Source organism: Melanotaenia boesemani, chromosome 1 (assembly GCF_017639745.1).
Source record: "Melanotaenia boesemani isolate fMelBoe1 chromosome 1, fMelBoe1.pri, whole genome shotgun sequence".
In the NCBI taxonomy this organism is placed as follows: domain Eukaryota; kingdom Metazoa; phylum Chordata; class Actinopteri; order Atheriniformes; family Melanotaeniidae; genus Melanotaenia; species Melanotaenia boesemani.
Genome location: NC_055682.1, coordinates 44,387,191 through 44,409,130, shown reverse-complemented (window position 1 = coordinate 44,409,130; position 21,940 = coordinate 44,387,191). Strand labels below are relative to the sequence as shown.

At 44.7% G+C, this 21,940-nt stretch overlaps 2 protein-coding genes across 2 annotated transcripts; one reads left to right on the top strand and one right to left on the bottom strand.

Moving 5' to 3' along the window:
- Nucleotides 1-93: 93 nt before the first annotated feature.
- Nucleotides 94-2,717, bottom strand: kbtbd13a (kelch repeat and BTB domain containing 13a). Its single transcript, XM_041993125.1, has one exon. It carries the CDS (start codon nucleotides 2,715-2,717, stop codon nucleotides 1,152-1,154), a length of 1,566 nt encoding a protein of 521 aa, XP_041849059.1. The 3' UTR covers nucleotides 94-1,151.
- Nucleotides 2,718-4,131: 1,414 nt separating this feature from the next.
- On the top strand, nucleotides 4,132-16,460 carry rasl12 (RAS-like, family 12). The gene is made up of 6 exons (XM_041993135.1): nucleotides 4,132-4,179; nucleotides 8,299-8,698; nucleotides 9,025-9,081; nucleotides 9,472-9,545; nucleotides 13,573-13,763; nucleotides 15,703-16,460. The coding sequence occupies exons 2-6, from the start codon at nucleotides 8,623-8,625 to the stop codon at nucleotides 16,022-16,024; spliced, it is 720 nt and encodes a 239-aa protein (XP_041849069.1). The 5' UTR covers nucleotides 4,132-4,179; nucleotides 8,299-8,622; the 3' UTR covers nucleotides 16,025-16,460.
- Nucleotides 16,461-21,940: the final 5,480 nt, after the last annotated feature.

The window sequence follows — 21,940 nt, the reverse complement described above, 5'->3', positions numbered from 1 at the left end:
TAGTCACGGGCTGTGGTGATGGCTAAACCTGGTGAACATAGAGACTGTTACCACTAGATCGCTGTGAATAATAACCAGGAACACTTTATTTTATATTCTAAACTATTTATTTATTTATGGACATAGGATAACAGCATTTTGTAGTTCAAAACACAAGTTGGGCTGGATCCGGACTGTGAGGATCCCTGGTGTTGAGATTTATTACATCTAGCATTTTACTCCTCCTGTCAGCGGAAGTGAGTGAGACAACAGTGATTCTTCAGAAACATGAAAACAAGACTGTGGCGATCCGGTTTTAGAGTGCAGTAGAAAGATGACTACAGGTACTTGTGAGCTCGGCATCGATAGAAACACAAGCTCTGGATGCAGATCTACAGAAACATTTCCAGAGCATGATGAATTCCACGGCCCCCCACCCTCATAGAGCTTCCTTTTAGGGATGTTCCACAGGTTCTCAGTAGGTAGGGATGAGATCAGGAGATGATGGTGGTTTTCTCCCTTTAAACCCCCAGCAGCCAGAGATCCTACTGGTTCTCCTGCATCATGGGATGGAGCGTCGTCTTTGCTGCCCAAACACACTAAGCTGTAACCCTTAGAAATGGAAGCTTGCTGGTACTGGGAATGGTGAAGATCTTCACTGACTTGTTCTACTTTGTTAACCTTCATTTTAAACCCACTGAAGCACATTTCTTTTGATGTAAATCCAGCAGAGTTGACACCTGGCCAAACGCAGACGGAAACTTCTGAAAGCGTCACTTCTGGATGTGTAGGGAATCACATGGTAACGCTGGTAACCAGACCGTTCCAGGATCTGTCGCCATGGGGATGAGTTACATATTGCAGAAGCTCTGTTGTAGAGTAAGGACAGTGAAAATAAAGAGAGTAAAAAACAGCCGTAAAGGCTGGACTTGAACACAAATCCCATGTTGAGAGGTCAGGATCCCCGTCCTCCATTCTTACCTCCTTTCACAGTTCATGTTAAGTCTCAGCTATAGAGGGTCATTTTTTCATCCACAATCCCAATTAGCACAACCAGTGAACCAATGTGTCACTTCACCTCAGCAGAGCAAGAGACCGGACAAGTCAAAGTCCTCTGTGTCCTCATATACGGCTCTAACAGAGGACTGTGGGCAGCAGAACTACCGCAGCTCCTACAGGCTATGAGAACCCTGTAAGGAAAACCTGGGACAGGCACTGAGGTTGTGGAGGGCTTGTTGAGTCAGATTTGGACAGTGTCCCTTTTGGGAGACAGCAGGTGCAGCCAGCCTCATTAGAAATGTATATATGGATCCAATCCTGCCAAAACCTTTCATCTCACGCTTCAGTCTCCATCTGCAGTCCTCTACCGTGAACTCTGTGGTCACATGTCTGCTGAGGGTGAACACAGAGTCGCCTCTGACCACAGCAGTGAACAGGGAGCCTTTGGTATTACCGTAGTGACCCGACACAGAAGTCCACTGGCCTGAACTCAGGTTGTAGCGGTCCATTACACACATCAAGAAGTCATCACAGGGTCCGTTACGCATCACATACAGATTATCTCTGTGTGCCACCATGTAAAGGCCATAACTGTGTTGGCGGATGAGCGTAGTGACCAGAAGCCACCGGTCATGTTCAGGCACGTACTCATGTATATCTGTGGCCCCCTTCCCTCTCCAGAGACAGATAAAGATCCTGTTCATGGCTACAGCCGACACCACAGAGGCTGCAGGGCAGGGGAGGGATGAGACGAAGCTCCAGCTGCCGTCACACAGTCTGTACCGCTCCACAGATGAGAGGACCTTCATGTTGTATTCCCCTCCAACAGCGTACAGGAACTCCTCATGGCCCATCAGGGTGAAGCTGTAGCGTAGCTGCTGTGGCCTGCAGATGGAGGACCATGAGTTCACTGCAGGGTTGTAACAGAACCCAGTCTCCACTACCTTCTTACTGACATCATGCACACCTCCGATGATGTAAAGCTTGTTGTCATGGACCGCCACGCCTGCCATCGTGGTGCTGGTGCTGACAGGTAGGTGTGTCAGAACCCTCCAGTCTCTGTGGTCCTCATCCAGGTAGCAGACTGTCCTCTGGATGTCCTGCATCAGCTCTGAGGACGGAGAGTGACTGCAAATGGCCAAGTAGCTGCTTGGGAGTAGAGATTGGATGTATTCTACCAACGTGCTGGGTAAGGTGTGCACATCCTCCTTCAGGTCAACGTACATGTCTCTGATGAATAATGCGGAGTGGTGGGACAGCTCCCACACCCCGTAGGTTGCAGCGGTGTGGTACATCAGCAAACAGTTTTCAGAGTTGATGACATTGGTCAAGTGTTTGGTGAGAGCTGGCACCTGGAGAAAAGCTGTGCACTCGATAGCCTCCACAATCTGGTCACTGTTGAGCATGGGTCGCTCCCCACGCAGAACCTGCAGCAGAACCAGGAAGCCCAGAACTCCCACGCATCGCAGCTGGATCTCCTCCTGTCTGCACTCCCTCATCCCAGACTGGAACAGAGCTCGGAAGTAGTCACAGTGCTGCACCACCATGCTTTTATCCACGGTGAAAACGCTGTCCTTAATGATGACCCTCAGGCTGTCTCCTGTCTTACACTGTCCTGACTTCTGGTCCAAAAGTGGACAGTTGCTGGACTCCATCACTTCCCTGGTGAACTCTTTCATTGGCTCTGCAGATGAACTGCAACCAGTTCTGAGAAGAGTTTGACAAACATAAAAACACATTCACTCATCTCCAGCCAGAGAGAGTGAGCGAATGCCTCTAATCCAGAGCAGATGGTCTCTGATCCGGCATTGACGATGTGTTTTCACAGCTCTGAGGCCAGCTCTATACATAGCAGTGGGGTTGACGTGTGCATCAGGATGACATGCAGCCAGAGACGGGCTGGATGATGGCATGCATGTGGAGGAACAGCTGACGGTTTGACCTTCAGTGTCAGAAAGAGACAAACAGAACAATGGTTCCAACCTCTGGGTCACATGACATCCATGCCACCATTTCAGCAGTCACTGACCGAAATGTTTGCTGATTATGTAATGTAATGCAGGCTGACAAGGCAGGAAGTGGACCAGTGCAACAAGAACTAAACTAAGAAAGACGAAGACTGGTACAGCTGGCAGAGAATAAATGAATCCAGGGATTTCTATACACAGAGGTAAAATAACAGGAAGCAGGTGACGCAAATTAGTACATTAAACCAGGTGAGCTGATGAACAGGAAACAAGGCAGAAAACAGAAGCCACAAGGTTGGTTCTGCTTCTGGGTATCTATTAGAGGACAGAAGACAAGTATCAGATTAATTTTGAGACAAAATTTTAAGCAAAGTTTATATCATAAATTGAAGCAAAATGTCTTAGAAACTGTATGTGACAAATATGTCACGTCAGGCTCTTATGGATTAAACTAAACAAAAACTAGATTTTAACAAACATCTACTTATGCACCTGAACACATCATCCGTAAATGAGTGCTTGGAGGATCATTTCTTCATTGAAACAAAGTGTCTTGGTAATAAATCTTCTCCTGTAGGAATGGCTGTTAATGAGGAAAATGAATGTGTGGATGAGCAGCAGAGGAGAAGAGGGGGTCCAAACCACCTCTGCAAACAAGAAAGTGTATGAGGAGGAGGAACCAGTGTGGAGACCAGTAGGAGGAGGGTGTACGAGACTGGAAACTAGAATGAGGAGGAGGTACCGCACTAGTTACCAGTATGAGGAGGAGGTACCACACTGGTTGCCAGAATGAGGAGGAGGTACCTCACTAATAACCAGCATGAGGAGGAGGTACCACAATGGTTACCAGAATGAGGAGGAGGTATCACACTGGTTACCAGAATGAGGAGGAGGTAGCACACTGGTTACAAGAATGAGGAGGAGGTACCACAATGGTTACCAGAGTGAGGAGGATGTACCACAATGGTTACCAGAATGAGGAGGAGGTATTAAACTGGTTACCAGAAAGAGGAGGAGGTAGCACTGTGGTTACCAGAATGAGGAGGAGGTACCAGAATGGTTATCAGAATGAGGAGGATGTACCACAATGGTTACCAGAATGAGGAGGAGGCACCACACTGGTTTCCAGTATGAGGAGGAGGTGCCAGTCTGGTTACCAGAATGAGGAGGAGGTACCATATTAGTGACTAGAATGAGGATGAGATAACACACTGGTTACCAGATCAAGGAGGAGGTACCACACTGGTTACCAGTATGAGGAGGAGTTGCCACACTAGTTACCAGAATGAGGAAGAGGTACCACACTAGTTACCAGAATGAGGAGGAGGTACCACACTGGTTGCCAGAATGAGGAGGAGGTACCTCACTAATAACCAGCATGAGGAGGAGGTACCACAATGGTTACCAGAATGAGGAGGAGGTACCACACTGGTTGCCAGAATGAGGAGGAGGTACCACAATGGTTACCAGAATGAGGAGGAGGTACCACACTAGTTACCAGTATGAGGATGAGGTACCATACCAATTACCAGAATGAGGATGAGATACCACACTAGTTAGCAGAATGAGGACGAGATACCACACTGGTTACCAGAATGAGGATCAGATAACACACTGGTTACCAGTATGAGGAGAAGGTGCCAGACTGAAGACCAACTTGAGGAGGAGTCATAAGACTGGAGACCAGTATGAGGAGGAGGTACCACACTGGTTACCAGAATGAGGAGGAGGTACCACACTCGTTACCATAATGAGGATGAGATAACACACTGGTTACCAAAATGATGAGGAGGTGCCAGTCTGGTTACCAGAATGAGGAGGAGGTACCACAATGGTTACCAGAATGAGGATGAGGTACCACACTAGCTACCAGAATGAGGAGGAGGAACCATACTGGTTACCAGAATGTGGAGGGGGTGAAAGACGGAAGATTGTTGTGATTAGTCGGTTCAACACAGGAGACCAGTACGAGGAGGAGGTACCACAACAGTTACCAGAATGAGGAGGAGGTACCACACTAGTTACCAGTATGAGGAGGAAGTAGCACACTAGTTACCAGAATGAGGAGAAGGAACCAGACTGGTTACCAGAATGAGGAGGAGGTACCACATTAGTCATGAGAATGAGGAGGAGGTATCGCACTAGTTACCTGAATGAGGATGAGATACCACAATGGTAACCTGTATGAGGAGGAGGTACCACACTGGTTACCAGAATGAGGAGGAGGTACCACACTAGTTACCATAATGAGAAGGAGGTACGACACTAGTTGCCAGAATGAGGAGGTGGTACCACACTAGTTACCAGAATGAGGATGAGATAACACACTGGCTGCCAGTATGAGGAGGAGGTACCACACTGGCTGCCAGAATGAGGAGGAGATACCACACTAGTTACCAGGATGAGAAGGAGGTACCACACTAGTTAGCAGAACGAGGAGAAGTATCCACACTGGTTACCGGAATTCGGCGGAGGTACCACACTAGTTACCAGAATGAGGATGAGATAACACACTGGCTATCAGATCAAGGAGTAGGTACCACACTGGTTACCAGTATGAGGAGGAGTTGCCACACTAGTTACGAGAATGAGGAAGAGGTACCATACTGGTTTCCAGTATGATGAGGAGGTGCCAGTCTGTTTACCAGAATGAGAAGGAGGTACCACACTAGTTACCAGAATGAGTAGAAGGAACCACACCGGTTACCAGAATGAGGAAGAGGTACCACACTAGTCACCAGAATGAGGAGGAGGAACCTCACTAATAACCAGAATCAGGATGAGATACCACACTGGCTTCCAGTATGTGGAGGAGGTACCACACTGGTTGCCAGAATGAGGAGGAGGTACCACACTAGTTACCAGAATGAGGAGGAGGTACCACACCAGTTACCAGAATGAGGAGAAGGAACCACACTAATAAACGGAATCAGGATGAGATACCACACAGGCTGCCAGAATGAGGAGGAGGTACCACACTAGTTACCAGAATGAGGAGGAGGTAGCACAGTAGTTAATCAGAATGAGGATGAGATACCAGACTGGTTACTAGAATGAGGATCAGATACCACACTGGTTATCAGTATGAGGAGGAGGAACCATACTGGTTACCAGAATGAGGAGGAGGTAGCACAGTAGTTACCAGGATGAGGAAGAGGTACGACACTAGTTACCAGAATGAGGAGGATGCGTCAAACTGGAGACCAGCATGATTAGGACTGGAGACCAATATGAGGAGGTACCACAGTGGTTATCAGTATGAGAAGGAGGTGCCAGTCTGGTTACCAGAATGAGGAGGAGGTACCACAATGGTTACCAGAATGAGGCGGAGCTACCACACTGGTTACCAGAATGAGGAGGAGGTGACAGACGGAAGATTGTCATGATTAGTCAGTTCAAGACTGGAGACCAGTATGAGGAGGAGGTACAATATTGGTTTGTAGAATGAGGAGGAGGTGCCACAGTGGTTACTAGAATGATGAGAAGGTGATAGACGGAAGATTGTCGTGATTAGTCGCTTCAAGACTGGAGACCAGTATGAGGAGGAGGTACCACAATAGTTACCAGAATGAGGAGTAGGCGTCAAACTGGAGACCAACATGATTAGGAGGTGCAAGACTAAGACAAAAATGAAGAGGAGGTGCCACACTGGTTACCAGATTGAATATGACATACCACACTAGTTACCAGAATGAAGAGGAGGTAACACACTGGTTACCAGAATGAGGAGGAGGTACAACTCTGGTCATCAGTATGAGGGGGAGGTGTCAGTCTGGTTACCAGAATGAGGAGGAGGTACCACAATAGTAAGCAGAATGAGGAGGAGGTAGTACACTAGTTACCAGTCTGAGGACGAGGTACCACACCAGTTACCAGAATGAGGAGGAGGTACCACACTGGTTACCAGAATGAGGAGGAGGTACAACTCTGGTCATCAGTATGAGGGGAAGGTGCCAGTCTGGTTACCAGAATGAGGAGGAGGTAGCACAGTAGTTACCAGGATGAGGAAGAGGTACGACACTAGTTACCAGAATGAGGAGGATGTGTCAAACTGGAGACCAGCATGATTAGGACTGGAGACCAATATAAGGAGGTACCACAGTGGTTATCAGTATGAGAAGGAGTTGCCAGTCTGGTTACCAGAATGAGGAGGAGGTACCACAATGGTTACCAGAATGAGGAGGAGCAACCACACTGGTTACCAGAATGAGGAGGAGGTGACAGACGGAAGATTGTCATGATTAGTCGGTTCAAGACTGGAGACCAGTATGAGGAGGAGGTACAATAGTGGTTACTAGAATGAGGAGGAGGTGCCAGACTGGAGACCAGTAGGCGGAGGACGTACAAGACTGGAGACTAGAATGAGGAGGAGTTACTAGACGGGAGACCAGTGTGAGGAGGAGCAACCAGTGTTGAGACCAGTATGAAGAGGAGGTACCAGACTGAAGACTAGAATGAGGAGGAGGTACTAGACGGGAGACAAGTATGAGGAGGATGTGCCAGACTGGAGACCAGCATGAGGAGGATCAATCAGTGTTGAGTCCAGTTTCAAGAGGAAGTACCAGACTGGAGACTAGAATGAGGAGGAGGTACCACAATAGTTACTAGAATGAGGAGGAGGTGTCAGACTGGAGACCAGTAGGAGGAGGACGTACGAGACTGGAGACCAGCATGAACGGGAGCAACCAGTGTTGAGACCAGTATGAAGAGGAGGTACCATACTGGAGACAAATATGAGAAGGAGGTGTCAGACTGGAGAAAATAATGAGGAGGAGGAACTAGCCTTGAGATCAGTTTGAGGAGGAGGTACCAGACTCTATACCAACATGAGGCGGAGGTATCAGATTGAATACCTGTGTAAGGAGCAGGTGCCACGCTGGTTAACATTATGAGGAGGAGGTGCCAGACTGGAGACCAGTAGGAGAAGGAAGTACCAAACTGAAGATCAATATGCGGAGGAGGAACCAGACTGTATAGCAGTACGAGGAGGAGGTGCCAGACTGGTTACCAGTATGAGGAGGAGCAACCAGAGTGTATACTAGTATGAGCAGGAGTGCAAGACCGGCTACCAGTATAAGGAGGAGAACATGTCTGGATACCAGCATAAGGAGCAGGTGCCAGACTAAATACCAGCATGAAGAGGAGGTGCCAGACTGGAGACCAGTATGAGGAGATACTAGACTGAAGACCAGTATGAGGAGGAGGTACCAGTCCAGACACCAGTATGAGGAGAAGGTACTAGACTGGAGACCAGTTAGAGGAGGTACTAGACTGGAGACCAGTAAGGGGAGGAGGTACCAGACTGCAGACCAGAATGAGGAGGAGGTAACAGACTGGAGACCAGTATGGTGAGGAGGTGCTAGAATGGAGACCAGTATGAGGAGGAGGTACAAGACTGGAGGCCAGTATGAGGAGCCTAACAACCATGCAGCTGCACTCAGGTCTTCTGTGCAAATGAGGTCCGAACAGTGAGGCAGTCTGGGTACTGGCTGAGTCCAGACCAGATTCTATCGGGTCCGTCTGACGTTGTCTTTCCTAAAATGTAGAGTTGCGTTTCTTAGCTGCGCATGAGCAATTCCTCCTGTGCTGGAGCGCCCACAGATCAGGAAGGTCGTTGTCTCTTCAGAAGTGTGCTGCAGCAGCATCGTGAGGATAGTCTGGGATACGATTCTGCAGCATGTCAGTGATATTCGGGAAGTCCTGTTCTGAGTGCAACCTAGTTCTTCTGGGTGTGATGGGCTGCGGGAAATCAGGTTTGATTTTAACTCTGTCAGCTTAGAAGTTTCTCATGTTGCACCCTTTTGCTGTTCATAGCCTTAGTTCTAAATATTTAGGTTTAACTAAAACTCAGTTTTTACATCAGGATCTGTTTCTTTTCTTTCTGGCTTTAGTATTTTAGCTCAATAATAGTGCAAAACATTTCAGTGACAGCTGTTGTGACGGTACGTTTAATTCCCTGGGTACGTTTTCCTGTTCATATTTCCTGTAGCAATTCTTTTCTCAGGACTCTGACTGACCCCAGTCCCCCGAGGACCCACAGCCACTCACACTCACACTGGTTTCTCTCCTTATTTTACAGCACTTACAGTCAAATTCCTCACAAAACGCTTCATCAGTGAATATGACCCGTATCTTGGTAAGCTCGTCTTCTTCAGATTATTAAAATTCTGAAACATAATAATCATCAGGTATATGTGTTGTATTTTACCATGATCCATTTTGGCAGGAGCTACGTGGTGAAAAATCTGGTAATTCTTGATTTGAAAGAGAGAAAACTTTGCTGATCAGAGGTTGGTCAAATGGAATAAACCATAGCAGTTATTTACTGCTTCTTCTCTGACATAAAAATGGAGTTTACTAAATCTTTTCAAGGCTTCATTACTGATGCTTTTATTCAATTTGACTTCTTTATTTCAACAGCTTTTTAAATTCAGAGCTTTCACTTGTGATCTACAGATGTCTCATCCAGATTTAGTGAAGTAAAGGTATGTCCTAACCATTCCTGGCTTTTGTGTCTTTGTTTTAGAGGACATCTATTCATCAGAGGAGCTCGTGGACCAGCAGCCAGTTACAGTGAGAGTAATGGACACCTGTGACCAGGTAAATGCAGCTCCACCATCACTGCTTCATACAGTGTGCATATCCTGATTCAGTCTGTCGTCAGGCCTTCCCTCTGCTGGTGAAATAAAGGAAATCTCCATGTGCTGAGGCAGAACATACAATTAAAACATTCAGTTAACAGACAAGCTTCATATTACCAGATGCTCCTCTTCTCGGTGCTGGTCAGCTGGTTGCAGCAGCTCCTACCTGCTTCCTTTCTTTTTCTACTATTTGGACTATTCCATAGCTCACTGCCTCTGTAAATATTTTCTAAACAAGCCTTATTAGTTCACAAATCTGTTCTCTGCATTTCTTTCAACTAAAACATCCAATTTAACAACATGCATGAGATTCCTGTGTGTGGGGTTCCTGCGTTCGCTGGGTTCCTGTGTTCATTAGGTTCCGTGTGTGTGGGGTTCCTGCGTTCGTTGGGTTCCTGTGTTCATTAGGTTCCGTGTGTGTGGGGTTCCTGTGTTCGTTGGGTTCCTGCGTTCGTTAGGTTCCATGGGGTTCCTGCCTTCTTTGGGTTCCTGCATTCGTTGGGTTCCTGCGTTCGTTAGGTTCCTGTGTTCGTTGGGTTCCCGGTGTGTGTGGGGTTCCTGTTTTCGTTGGGTTCCTGCGTTCGTTAGGTTCCGTGGGGTTCCTGTGTTCATTGGATTTCTGTGTTCGTTGGGTTCCTGTGTTCGTTAGGTTCCATGGGGTTCCTGTGTTCGTTGGGTTCCTGCATTCGTTGGGTGCCTGCGTTCGTTAGGTTCCTGTGTTCATTGGGTTCCCTGTGTTCGTTGGATTTCTGTGTTCGTTGGGTTCCTGCTTTCGTTGGGTTCCTGCCTTCGTTGGGTTCCTGTGTTCGTTAGGTTCCGTGGGGTTCCTGTGTTTTTTGGGATCCTGCATTCGTTGGGTTCCTTCGTTCATTGGGTTCCTGCCTTCATTGGGTTCCTGCCTTTGTTGGGTTCCTGCGTTCGTTGGGTTCCTGTGTTCGTTAGGGTCCGTGTGCATGTGGTTCCTGCGTTCGTTGGGTTCCTGTGTTCGTTAGGGTCCGTGTGCGTGGGATTCCTGTGGTCGTTGGGTTCCTGTGATCGTTGGGTTCCTGTGTTCGTTGGGTTCCTGCATTCGTTGGGTGCCTGCGTTCGTTGGGTTCCTGTGTTCGTTAGGGTCCGTGTGCGTGTGGTTCCTGCGTTCGTTGGGTTCCTGCGTTCGTTGGGTTCCTGTGTTCGTTAGGGTCCGTGTGCGTGTGGTTCCTGCGTTCGTTGGGTTCCTGTGTTCATTAGGTTCCGTGTGCGTGGGATTCCTGTGGTCGTTAGGTTCCTGTGTTCTTAGGGTTCCTGTTTTCGTTAGGGTCCGTGTGCGTGGGGTTCCTGCATTCGTTGGGTTCCTGTGATCGTTGGGTTCCTGTGTTCGTTGGGTTTCTGTGTTCATTGGGTTCCTGTGTTTGTTAGGTTCTGTGTGTGTGGGATTCCTGCGGTCGTTGGGTTCCTGTGATCGTTGGGTTCCTGTGTTCGTTGGGTTCCTGTGTTTGTTAGGTTCTGTGTGCGTGGGGTTCCTGCGTTCGTTGGGTTCCTGTGATCGTTGGGTTACTGTGTTCGTTGGGTTCCTGTGTTTGTTAGGTTCTGTGTGCGTGGGATTCCTGCGGTCGTTGGGTTCCTGTGATCGTTAGGTTCCTGTGTTCGTTGGGTTCCTGCATTCATTGGGTTCCTGTGTTCATTGGGTTCCCTGTGTGTGTGGGGTTCCTGTGATCGTTGGGTTCCTGTGTTCGTTGGGTTCCTGTGTTTGTTAGGTTCCGTGTGCGTGGGGTTCCTGCGTTCATTAGGTTCTGTGTGCGTGGGATTCCTGTGTTCGTTGGGTTCCTGTGATCGTTGGGTTCCTGAGTTCGTTGGGATCCTACATTCGTTAGGTTCCTGTGTTTGTTGGGTTCCTGTGTTCGTTAGGGTCCGTGTGCGTGGGGTTCCTGCGTTCGTTGAGTTCCTGTGTTTGTTAGGTTCTGTGTGCGTGGGATTCCTGCGGTCGTTGGGTTCCTGTGATCGTTGGGTTCCTGTGTTCGTTGGGTTCCTGTGTTTGTTAGGTTCTGTGTGCGTGGGATTCCTGTGTTCGTTGGGTTCCGTGTGCGTGGGATTCCTGCGGTTGTTGGGTTCCTGTGATCGTTGGGTTCCTGTGTTCATCGGTTTCCTGTGTTTGTTAGGTTCCGTGTGCGTGGGATTCCTGCGGTCGTTGGGTTCCTGTGATCGTTGGGTTCCTGTGTTCGTTGGGTTCCTGTGTTCGTTAGGTTCCGTGTGCGTGTGGTTTCTGCGTTCGTTGGGTTCCTGCGTTCGTTAGGTTTCTTTGTTCGTTGGGTTCCCTGTGTGTGGGGGATTAAAGATGTGGGGCATACTGGAGAGAACCCATGCATACACGGGGAGAACATGCCAGCTCCACACAGAAAGGTCACTGTTCCAACCTCTTCCCATCCGAGGATTGAACAAGTGACTTTGTTGGTGTGAGGCTGCGGTGCTAACCACCACACCACTGTGCAGCCTAGACAAATGATATCAAATAAATATTGCGTTAAGGATACTTGAAATAGGTGTACTACACCATTACTGCCTATTTTGGTTAGTTGTGAAATGTCCTTTAGCACCTGAAGTAGGCACTACTTATGCACATTGAGATACATCGAAAGGCAATGTTATGGCCTCGACACACAGGGCACGACCAACGACAGCGACAGGCGAAACTCATTGCCACCCAGGCAAAAACTAACACAGACAGGACGTGATAAACAGCAGCGGCAACGTTGTGCTTTCAGATAGCTTTTCTTCAAGAAATGTGATTGGTTGTGGAGTTTTGACATTTTCATAGCCGTTCGAAACAGACGAGGCATGATGGATGAAGTGTCACAAGATTTTGCTCCAACTGAAATTGTCTGTTGACTGTACTGAACCAAAGAGAAAGAAAACCCTGGGTTCATCCTATGTTACAAACAAGGAGTTAGCATGGTGAATATCATCATGTGATGGCGGACCTCAAAGCTGGTCAAAATAAATCCAGGACCTACATTCGGACAAATTGCAGCCGTTTTATGTCCAGCACTTTGTGATTTTTAACTGTGAAAAGAGCTTTATAAATAAACTGTACTTACTAAAATCCAAGATTAATGAATAAAATAAAATACAATCATCAAAACATAAAATAGATGTGAGTTAGGCAATAAAACAATAAAATTATTAAAAACAAAACTAAGACAATGAAAGCAATAAATAAATGTCTGGAGCTAAAAGCCGCATGTAGAGATGTAAAATATTAAGATTTGATGTTTATTCCAGAGTACGGGACCTGAGCCAGGTTTCAGAACATCCAGCAGGAGCTCAGCCATTAAAAAACCGACTAATTTAAACTTGACTCAGGAAGCCAGTCAAGAGGCGCCAACACTGGGTTTATGTCCTCCTCTCGCTTCATACCAGGCAGCAGACCAGTCCTTTGGTCCAGAGAACCAGTCCACCGGTCGGGGGACCAGAGGACTGGTCCAAATTGAAGTACAGAGAGATGCATTGGTCCAGTCTGAAGAACCAGGAGGAAGGGTGGGCTGTAGTTTAGACAGTAAGACAGGTAAAATCTGGACTGGACTACAGAACCGACCGGTCTTCACAGTTAAAAGAAGATGAAGAAGACTCCCTGGTTTTAACCTTCGTCTCACAATAAGAGAACAAAGGCCTCAGAACATTGTCCATATCTGGAATTACACAATTACCAACAATTTCTGTTTCTGTCATGTTCTGGACATTTTTGGTTCAGTAGCTTTTTGTTCTTTACTGTAGGTTTTCTCTCATGGCCATGTCTGGGTTTCTTTAGTTTTTGTGGTTCTTCCCTTTGCTGGTTCTGTTCTGCTTCCTGTCATTTGTGCACCTGGTTGGATTTAGCTGCCTCTGCGATAAACAACTTACACAGTAGTTTAAGGACAAAAGCATGATGTTGGCTTCTGTGTGTGTGGGTAAGTGTGTGTGTGTGTGTGTGTCTGTGTGTGTGTGTGTCTATTACATGTGCTTACTGTGTGCAGGAAGGGCCAGTGAACTGTGAGCGCTACCTGTCGTGGGCCCACGCCTTCCTGCTGGTCTACAGCATCAACAACATGCAGAGCTTTACCAGCTGCCAGCTGTACTTGCAGACTTTAGCTCTGCACAAGAAAACCTTCAGACCTCAGACTCCCATCATCCTGCTGGGCAACAAGTTGGACATGGACAGATACAGGCTAGTATCTGGGTTACGCTTTTGTACAAAGTATTATTTACGTCAGGATGAAGCTGTTCTTAACTGTTTTCCAGCAAATTTCCAGGAAAATGTTTGCCCACTTCTGACTGGAAAGACAAAAGCTGGCAGAATCAGATTTTTCCTAAGATTTCTTACCAAGAAGCATTGTTACAACAAGGAAATGACCCAACAAACCCTCAGTTACTGATGCTTTCTGATAAACTGGTGTAAAAGTGTGCAGAATGCCGACATCCACCAAGGTATACCACCACAAAGGGAAAAGTCCAATTCCAGTCTTGATTGAGGTCAGGTTTTTACTCATATCAAGTTCCATGTACATCCAGCGTTGCCCTGCTCTCTTTTCTTACCAAGTATATAAAGCACCCCTGCTTTATAGTTTCTCCTCGAGGGCTGTTGTCCTGCAGATTTTCCAATGTTTCCTGCTTCAACACACCTGACTCAAATGGATCCAACGGCCTATTAAGTTTTGCACAATGATTCATCAATTTGAGTCAGGTGGTTTTGGAGCAGGGACACATTGAAAACCTGCAGGATTGTGGCCCTCGAGGACCAGAGCTGGCCACCCCTGATATAAAGGCTTTGGTCAAAACCATTCATTACAAACACAGGGGTGTATGTACAATTCTGAACCATAAAAACTTTCACTACAAATTAGTTTTCACCACCATTCCACAAAATACAAAATTACATCTGTCTTTAACCTTTTACTTAAACCATCAAAACAACTTGTACTGATAAAGCAAAAAGAAAACAAAGTACTTCTTCCCCAGCCTACCCCCTCTCCTCCAGCCACTTGGTTAGTGCTATCCAAGCTAATTAAGCACACCAGGGCTGTGTCTAAATGTGCAGCCTATTCCCTACATGGTGCCCTATAGAGGTCACACCATTTTGTAGGGGTGTCTGAATGTCCAGAGAGAAAAAAGTAGGGCACTCAAAATTACCCACAATGCATCTTGAAAAGTAGTGAGCATCGATGGTCACTAGACAGGTCAGTATAGACCACAATGCATTGTGGGCAGAAGCTCAACATGGCGAGGAGGCGAATAAAAAAATTTATTGAATAGATATGCAACAAAGAATAAAATACAACATAAGAATAAAAATAAAAATATTTACACACAACTTTGGATTGGATTTGGAATGCCATTTTGACACATGCTGTGGTTGCTGTGATGACGGCTGGTAGTCGGTCAGCGGCAAGGAAAAAATAGGCAGCTTTGTGTCCGAATTGCCAAGAGAATGAGTCACTATATAGTGTGCTGAAGAGTGCAACCCTATGTAGTGAAGGCGAGGTTAGGGAGCAAGGGGAACATTCAGACACAGCCCAGGTCTTGTTAGCAACACTCATGGACACACCTCCATGATAGTGCTGATCTCCAAAGTCACCTCAGAGAAAGAGAGAGATTTGAGACGAACCTAAACATGTGCTGAAAATAAACAAAATCAATGTATTAACCAACTGAATAGGATCCATCTTTAGTGGATCAATACATTAACAAAAGCAAGGAAACAAATAATTGACATTACCGTGTAAATGTGTGTGTAACCACATACCTCCACCTTCTTCGTGACGGGGTATCTGCATCTCCCTCACGAAGAGGATAAAATCTTCACCTGTCCATATGTGTAAAAGAAAAGAAAGTATCTACTTTAGGTAGTTTCCTGGTGACAGGACAGAGATATAGAGGCTGATTTATAACACCACCAGTCATAACCCTGGTCAACATGAAGCAGGAATGATTAAAACGTGTAAAAAACTTCCCCATCACACCTGTGTGACCCATCTCCTGACACCTGGATCTGCCTGTTCTGCAGCGCTGCATTAAAATCTTGTTTACAGCCACTTGTGTGCAACAAGAGGAATAAGGAGTGTGTGCTAGAACTTCATCCAGAGTGTGAAGCTGATGTCTCCTTTCAGACAGGTGAGCCAGTGTGACGGTGAGGCTTTGGCAGCTCGTTTCGGCTGTTCCTTCTTCGAGGTGTCGGCCTGCCGGGACTTCAGCTCTGTGCAGCATGTCTTCTACGAGGCTGTGAGGAGGGTGAAGAGGCGGGGTTTGACTCAGGCCGTCTACATCAGCAAGGACAAAGCTCTGCTCGGTGCACCTTCGTTTACAACTCCATGCTACAAGGAGCTGCCGGTGCCTGCCACCGCCAAGCTGGTGACGGTGAAGACGTCCAGAGCCCAGAGCAAACGGAAGGCCACCACACTCATGCTGCTCAAAGGCTTCAAAATCTTCTGAACATTGGTTCACCTGAGGAGTGAAAGAAAATACCGGTCCACATGGAAGTCATGATGTTCCTCATGCTGTGTTGTTGAAGCACCAGCTTCATGTTTTGTCTCCTGTAAATAATCAGGCCAAACAAACACAAACAAAATGCACATACACTTATAATATGTAGGTAATGCAGCATTACACGTTTCTCTAAGGAGGCTACAGGGAGGTTGTGCTATTTTTATATACTGTGTGTATTTTACATAGTTTGCAGGATAAATTCCTGTTTCTGTGCTAAGTATATTAAGGTCTAAAATGTTTAATGAACTCTTGAAGGATATGAAGTGTCTAAGGACTTGTCATGTTAAAGTTAAACATTAGGTTCCTCCACCTGTGAGGGCTGAGATACATGTCCATGTACGTTTAATGGCCGCCATGCATCCTAATTTTACATACAATTTCTCCTGTACTAGTGGTGCTGTTCAATATATATATATATATATATATATATACTTTTGAACGGTAGTGTATATATATATATATACACACACACTACCGTTCAAAAGTCTGGGGTCACATCCCTATTGAATCTCATGGCAAAGTGACTCCAAACTTTTGAACGGTAGTGTATATATATATATATATATATATACAGAAGTGTTGGTACCCTTCGGTTAATGAAAGAAAAACTCATAATGGTCACATAAATAACTTGAATCCAACAAAAGTAATAATAAATAAAAATTCTATGAAATTTAACCAGGGAAAGTCAGACGTTGCTTTTCAACCATGTTTCAACAGAATTATTTAAAAAATAAACTCATGAAACAGTCCTGGACAAAAATTATGGTTCCCTTAACTTAATATTTAGTTGAACAACATTTTGAGGCAACCACTGCAATCCATCGATTCCTGTAAGTTAATGAGACTTCTGCACCTCTCAGCAGGTATTTTGATCCACTCATAAGCAAACTGCTCCAGTTGTCTCAGGTTTGAAGGGAGCCTTTTCCAGACGCCATGTTTCAGCTCCTTCCAAAGATGCTCAATAGGATTTAGTTCAGGGCTCATAGAAGCCACTTTAGAATAGTCCATGTTTTCCTCTTAGCCATTCTTGGTGTTTTTAGCTGTGTTTTGGGTCTTTGTCCTGTTGTAAGACCCATGACCTGCGACTGAGACCAAACTTTCTGACACTGGCAGCACATTTCTCTCTAGAATCCCTTGATAGTCTTGAGATTTCATTGTACCTGCACAGATTCAAGACACCCTGTACCAGATGCCGCAAAGCAGCCCAGAACATAACAGAACCTCCTCCATGTTCCACAGTAGGGACAGTGTTCGTTTCTTCATATGCTTCATTTTTCTGTCTGGAAACATAGAGCTGATGAGCCTTGGTAAAAAGTTCCATTTTTGTCTCATCTGTCTATAGGACATTCTCCCAGAAGCTTTGTGGCTTGTGTTGGAGAAAACCTTAAAAATGCACAAGTAATAAAGAACAGGTACTTCTTCCCATAGTATTAAAATAGACAGGTACTAATTTCCCACTTTCCTAATTAATAAGGTAGTGTTCCACACATTTTCTTTCTACCTTTCTCTTTAGGGTCTTCTCCTGCGTGTTCTTTGATGGATCAAAATATGACAGACTACTTCTCTCAGTTAACTAATTTATTAATTACAATTGATATGAGAAATGTGCAAATACAGAATTCTGGATTCGTATTGTCTGTCCCCTGGACTAATACAATACGGAGTCTGCTGCTGTTACAGTCAGAACTCCCTCTAACTGATCCTGGAATCCTTATATAGGGGTCTGAATCTACACAGTTTTGCTGACTAATGCTGGAGTTGCAGAAGTCTGGTTGGGTGTAGTCACAGATCGATCTCATGCAGATGTCGACCCCCCCTCCGTGTGACATCCATCCATTTGGTGGCTTCTTTTGTTCTGGAAAACAGGGACAAAGAAAACACACACAGACAAACAAGGTATCTCTTCTGAACTCCGGTCGACCCAGAAATCTCCCTTAAGGATAACATTCCATGCTGTTTTATTGGCGACACAGCGTTAGCCAGTCCCCCACATGTTCTTCTCACATCCCCCCATATGAAGAGTGTCATTGTTGCTTAAGCACTCTATCAGTAAGTATATGAGCTTAAAGATAAGAGATAGTCAATATGATTAACAGAGTAAGAATATAAATGAAAATACTTAAATAATTCCTTGATGAGTATCTCTATAAATTTCTTTACAATTCCCTCTTTTGACCTCTCACAAAGAGGTCAATACTACTATATGTGAAATTTACACCACAGAATCACACTCACTGTCATCATGTCATTAAAAGAGTTTCCACACCTGACTGTTCTTTAAGCTCATTAGAAAGAGACTGCAGACCAGCCAAAGCATGAAAAACAGAGCCATCAGTGAAGTAGCATCCAATTGCTAGGAAAGACCAGAAAAAACATCTCTAGTCAACTAGATGGTCAGCCTTTGGACATTATATTGGATATAATTTATTCTATCCACATTCTTATTTACAGTAATAAACAGGAAAATGGATTCAAAACCAGCTGCAACCTGGTTCACTAATTTATACTCATCTGAAACACCTCGTGGGACTCCCAACGGCATTCATGTAGACAGGAGGATTATGATTTATGGAGAATTCAGTTGATGTGGATCTCTTATGACGGGAGAGAAGACTACCAATGTGAGCATGGTCAGTTAAAATAGAAGCGGTAGTCAGGAAAAGAGTAATTGACATGACCAGGGAGAGCCCTGTGCAGCCCTACAGCCAATTTCCAGGCAATATGCCCATCAGGCAGCGACATCCACAGAACCACCATAGGTCAGCTCTAGCAACATTAGTTTACACATATGTCAGTCAGAAACATTAACAGTAATTAAACAACAAAACAAGGAGATAATACAACCTTAATTCCAGTATCACTGGTTCTAGCTAATAAGGTGTGATTACCTGTAATGGGGGTGAAGACTGGAGGAACAGCTTTAACAGATGCTAAAGGGAAGGAATTTTTCCAAAAACTTACAAGATGCAGTCGGGCTCTGAATCATATGAGATTCCAGGATGCAGTCTATAAACAAAAAATCAGTAGAAGCCATAGACGTAAGGTCAACAAGCACACTGATTAAGATAATACCAAGTTTCACCTTTACCCTTTAGTCTGACTGAATGTGACGTTACTTCACTCACTTCAAATGGACCCATCACCTGTAAAAGTTTATCTCAAAATGTCATATGGAACAATATCATTTTTGATTTTGAAATAGACATATAATTAAAAAGATTTACTGTTGATTCTTCATATGTAGACAGATCCATGCCATCAGTCCTGCTTTCAGAAAAATAAATGTGTGTCCTGTTAATCAGAGTTAGCAGCATTATGAAACATCAGCCTTTGTGAAAGAAACTGAAGCAGCATCCTGGAAGAGAACCTGCTGGAAGAAAAAATGTTAAAGGAAACAGTCTGTATGTTGGGGTCAGAGTCAGAAAACTTTGTCAAAGTCACGTCACTGGTTCTGCGCAGAAAGGCCAAATCAAAGCAAGTAAATTTGTCCTGCATTTTATAAGGATCCTTAATATTCATTATATTGTTTAGAAAACATGAATTGTTTTGGAGATTTCTTATCAATGCTTTGAACTCCAAGATGACATGGACTTAAAACCAATTTGAATATTCTTACAATAATGTGTCCATCAGCCAAATTTGCTCAAGCAGCTTTTTCTTTTATTCTTTTACAAATCCCTCTTTTTAAAAGAGAATCAGATTTAAAATATCCATGGCTATTAAATAGGTTCTACTTTCTTACTGTACCTCTCTGTATTTATTTTATAAAGCACTTTCCTGTATTATTACAGAAATAATAACCTAAAAATAATATCTATATCAACGTACATTTGTTGTATTGTTAGTTTACTCTAATTTACATTCATTCATCACCATTGTCTCTAAGTATTTGGAATTTATTTTTGTTATGACCCGATTCAGGGGCATGATTGGGTGTAACAAAAGATGATGCTGGTGACAGATGGTAAACGTAAAATAAATCGATTTTATTAAAACCCGTGAACGATGAGTGAAAACCTGTAACAAAAAAAAGTACACAAAATAAACAAGTGTTGGGGTTAAAGGACCTGCTAAAAGAAATATACCAGAACCTATACCAAAGAAACCACCGAGTGAAAACCAAAAGACTGTACGGAGACTCGGTGAAGCTAAAACCAAACAAAAGAGCAGCAGATCCATAAACTAAAGTGACGGAAGTCACAACCAAAACCAAACACTAATCTAGCCCAACACCAAATCAAAAATAAACCCTATGGCAGAAACACAAACTAAAGTGTAGCAGAGCCTGAACTGAACTGAGTGCGTAAACTAAGGTGAATCCAAACTAAAAACAGAACCATCTGAAGTCCCCACATGGGACGCACCACAGCCAGGAATCCTTCTGCTGTGTCCTAAATAATGGTCTGCCCCACAAAAGATTCGCTAACACGAAGCACAGCGAGCACTCAGTAGGCCTTGCTACCACCAAAATCTGCCATAACTCGGAACGAGGCCACCTGTGCTAAGCAGCCATGTTCCTACCACGAACACACAAAGACTAAGTGAGGGGAAGCGGCCTGTGCTAATCCAGCCTCCCGTCCAGACCGGCCTCGGCTGCAGCCTTTTCAGCCTCAGCTCTTAATAAGCTGCAGCCTGATTGGTCATGCCTGGACCAATCAGAGGAGCGGAGACAGAAGTGTGTCGGCTCCAGCCATTCCAGGCAGCGTTTCCAGATCAGACAATCAGCGGCAGAATGAGGCGCAGCTGCCAGCAATAAGCAGTGGCCGTAACTATTTTCTTCCAAGCAAATCATTTCCTGATTCATCCGTTTTCAGACAGATTTTGGATCCTTAGTGCACTTGACTGAAATAGATCAGGCCTTAAGTCTATATCCCTAAAAGCTGTTTCAGATTCAGTTATTATTCAATATGAATTATAAACACAATACCAGGATTATCAAAACCTTAACTTAAGCCAGCTGTTAACAAACTTAAAATAATCAGGACCCAGAGACACACGAACAGTTTTAGTGCAAATCACGCACACACTTTTTCAGGAAATTTTCAGGAAACCTGCATCACTACACAGAACCAACCAGGGAAAACTGCCATTCAGTATTTATGTGAATGCACATAAGGATCAGTATGTTGGCATTCAAACCTCCGGCAGAAACAGGATTTACTTTCTCCCATTTGTTAAGACGTATGAATGAGAGAAATACCATCTTATCAGATCCTTGAGCAGTAATTAGACGGTAATCTGGAGGAAATATAAATTCATGTGCCAATGAGTCACCACAATAATGTATCTGAAGGGATCAAATAAAAAATGATTTCCCATCTTGTTTTTATTTTTTATCTATTTTTTTTGTCAAAGGTGTGTCAATCAGTGTTGGATGACTGAGGAAAGGTTGTTGCCTCCAGCTCACTAAACATATTTTCTTCTTTGTAAATCATGAAACCACACAGGGTTAGTAACGTTATGTGGGTCAGTAGCAAGCAGATACTTCGTTGCAGTGAACTTGTGTGTGTGTGTGTGTGTGTGTGTGTGTGTGTGTGTGTGTGTATGCGTATATGTGTATCTCTTTTCACAGTTTTGAACTAGTCTTATGTGTGTGAAATGTCTAGAAATGAAGCTTTCTTCTGTTTACTCTTTAGCACTTTCTTTCCATAAATGATGTAGATCTATTTATCTTCAGTATATTAACAAAGTTTTACATCAAACCAATAATTATTTATAGTATGAAATCAGAACAGCCTCACCATCATCGTGTCGACTGGTCACATGACTGCTTCCATCTCCGAGTCAGCTCTGCCGTGGATCAGCCAGATGGCAAACTGCCTTTTTTATTATGGCCAATGACCCTTTCACCACATGTAT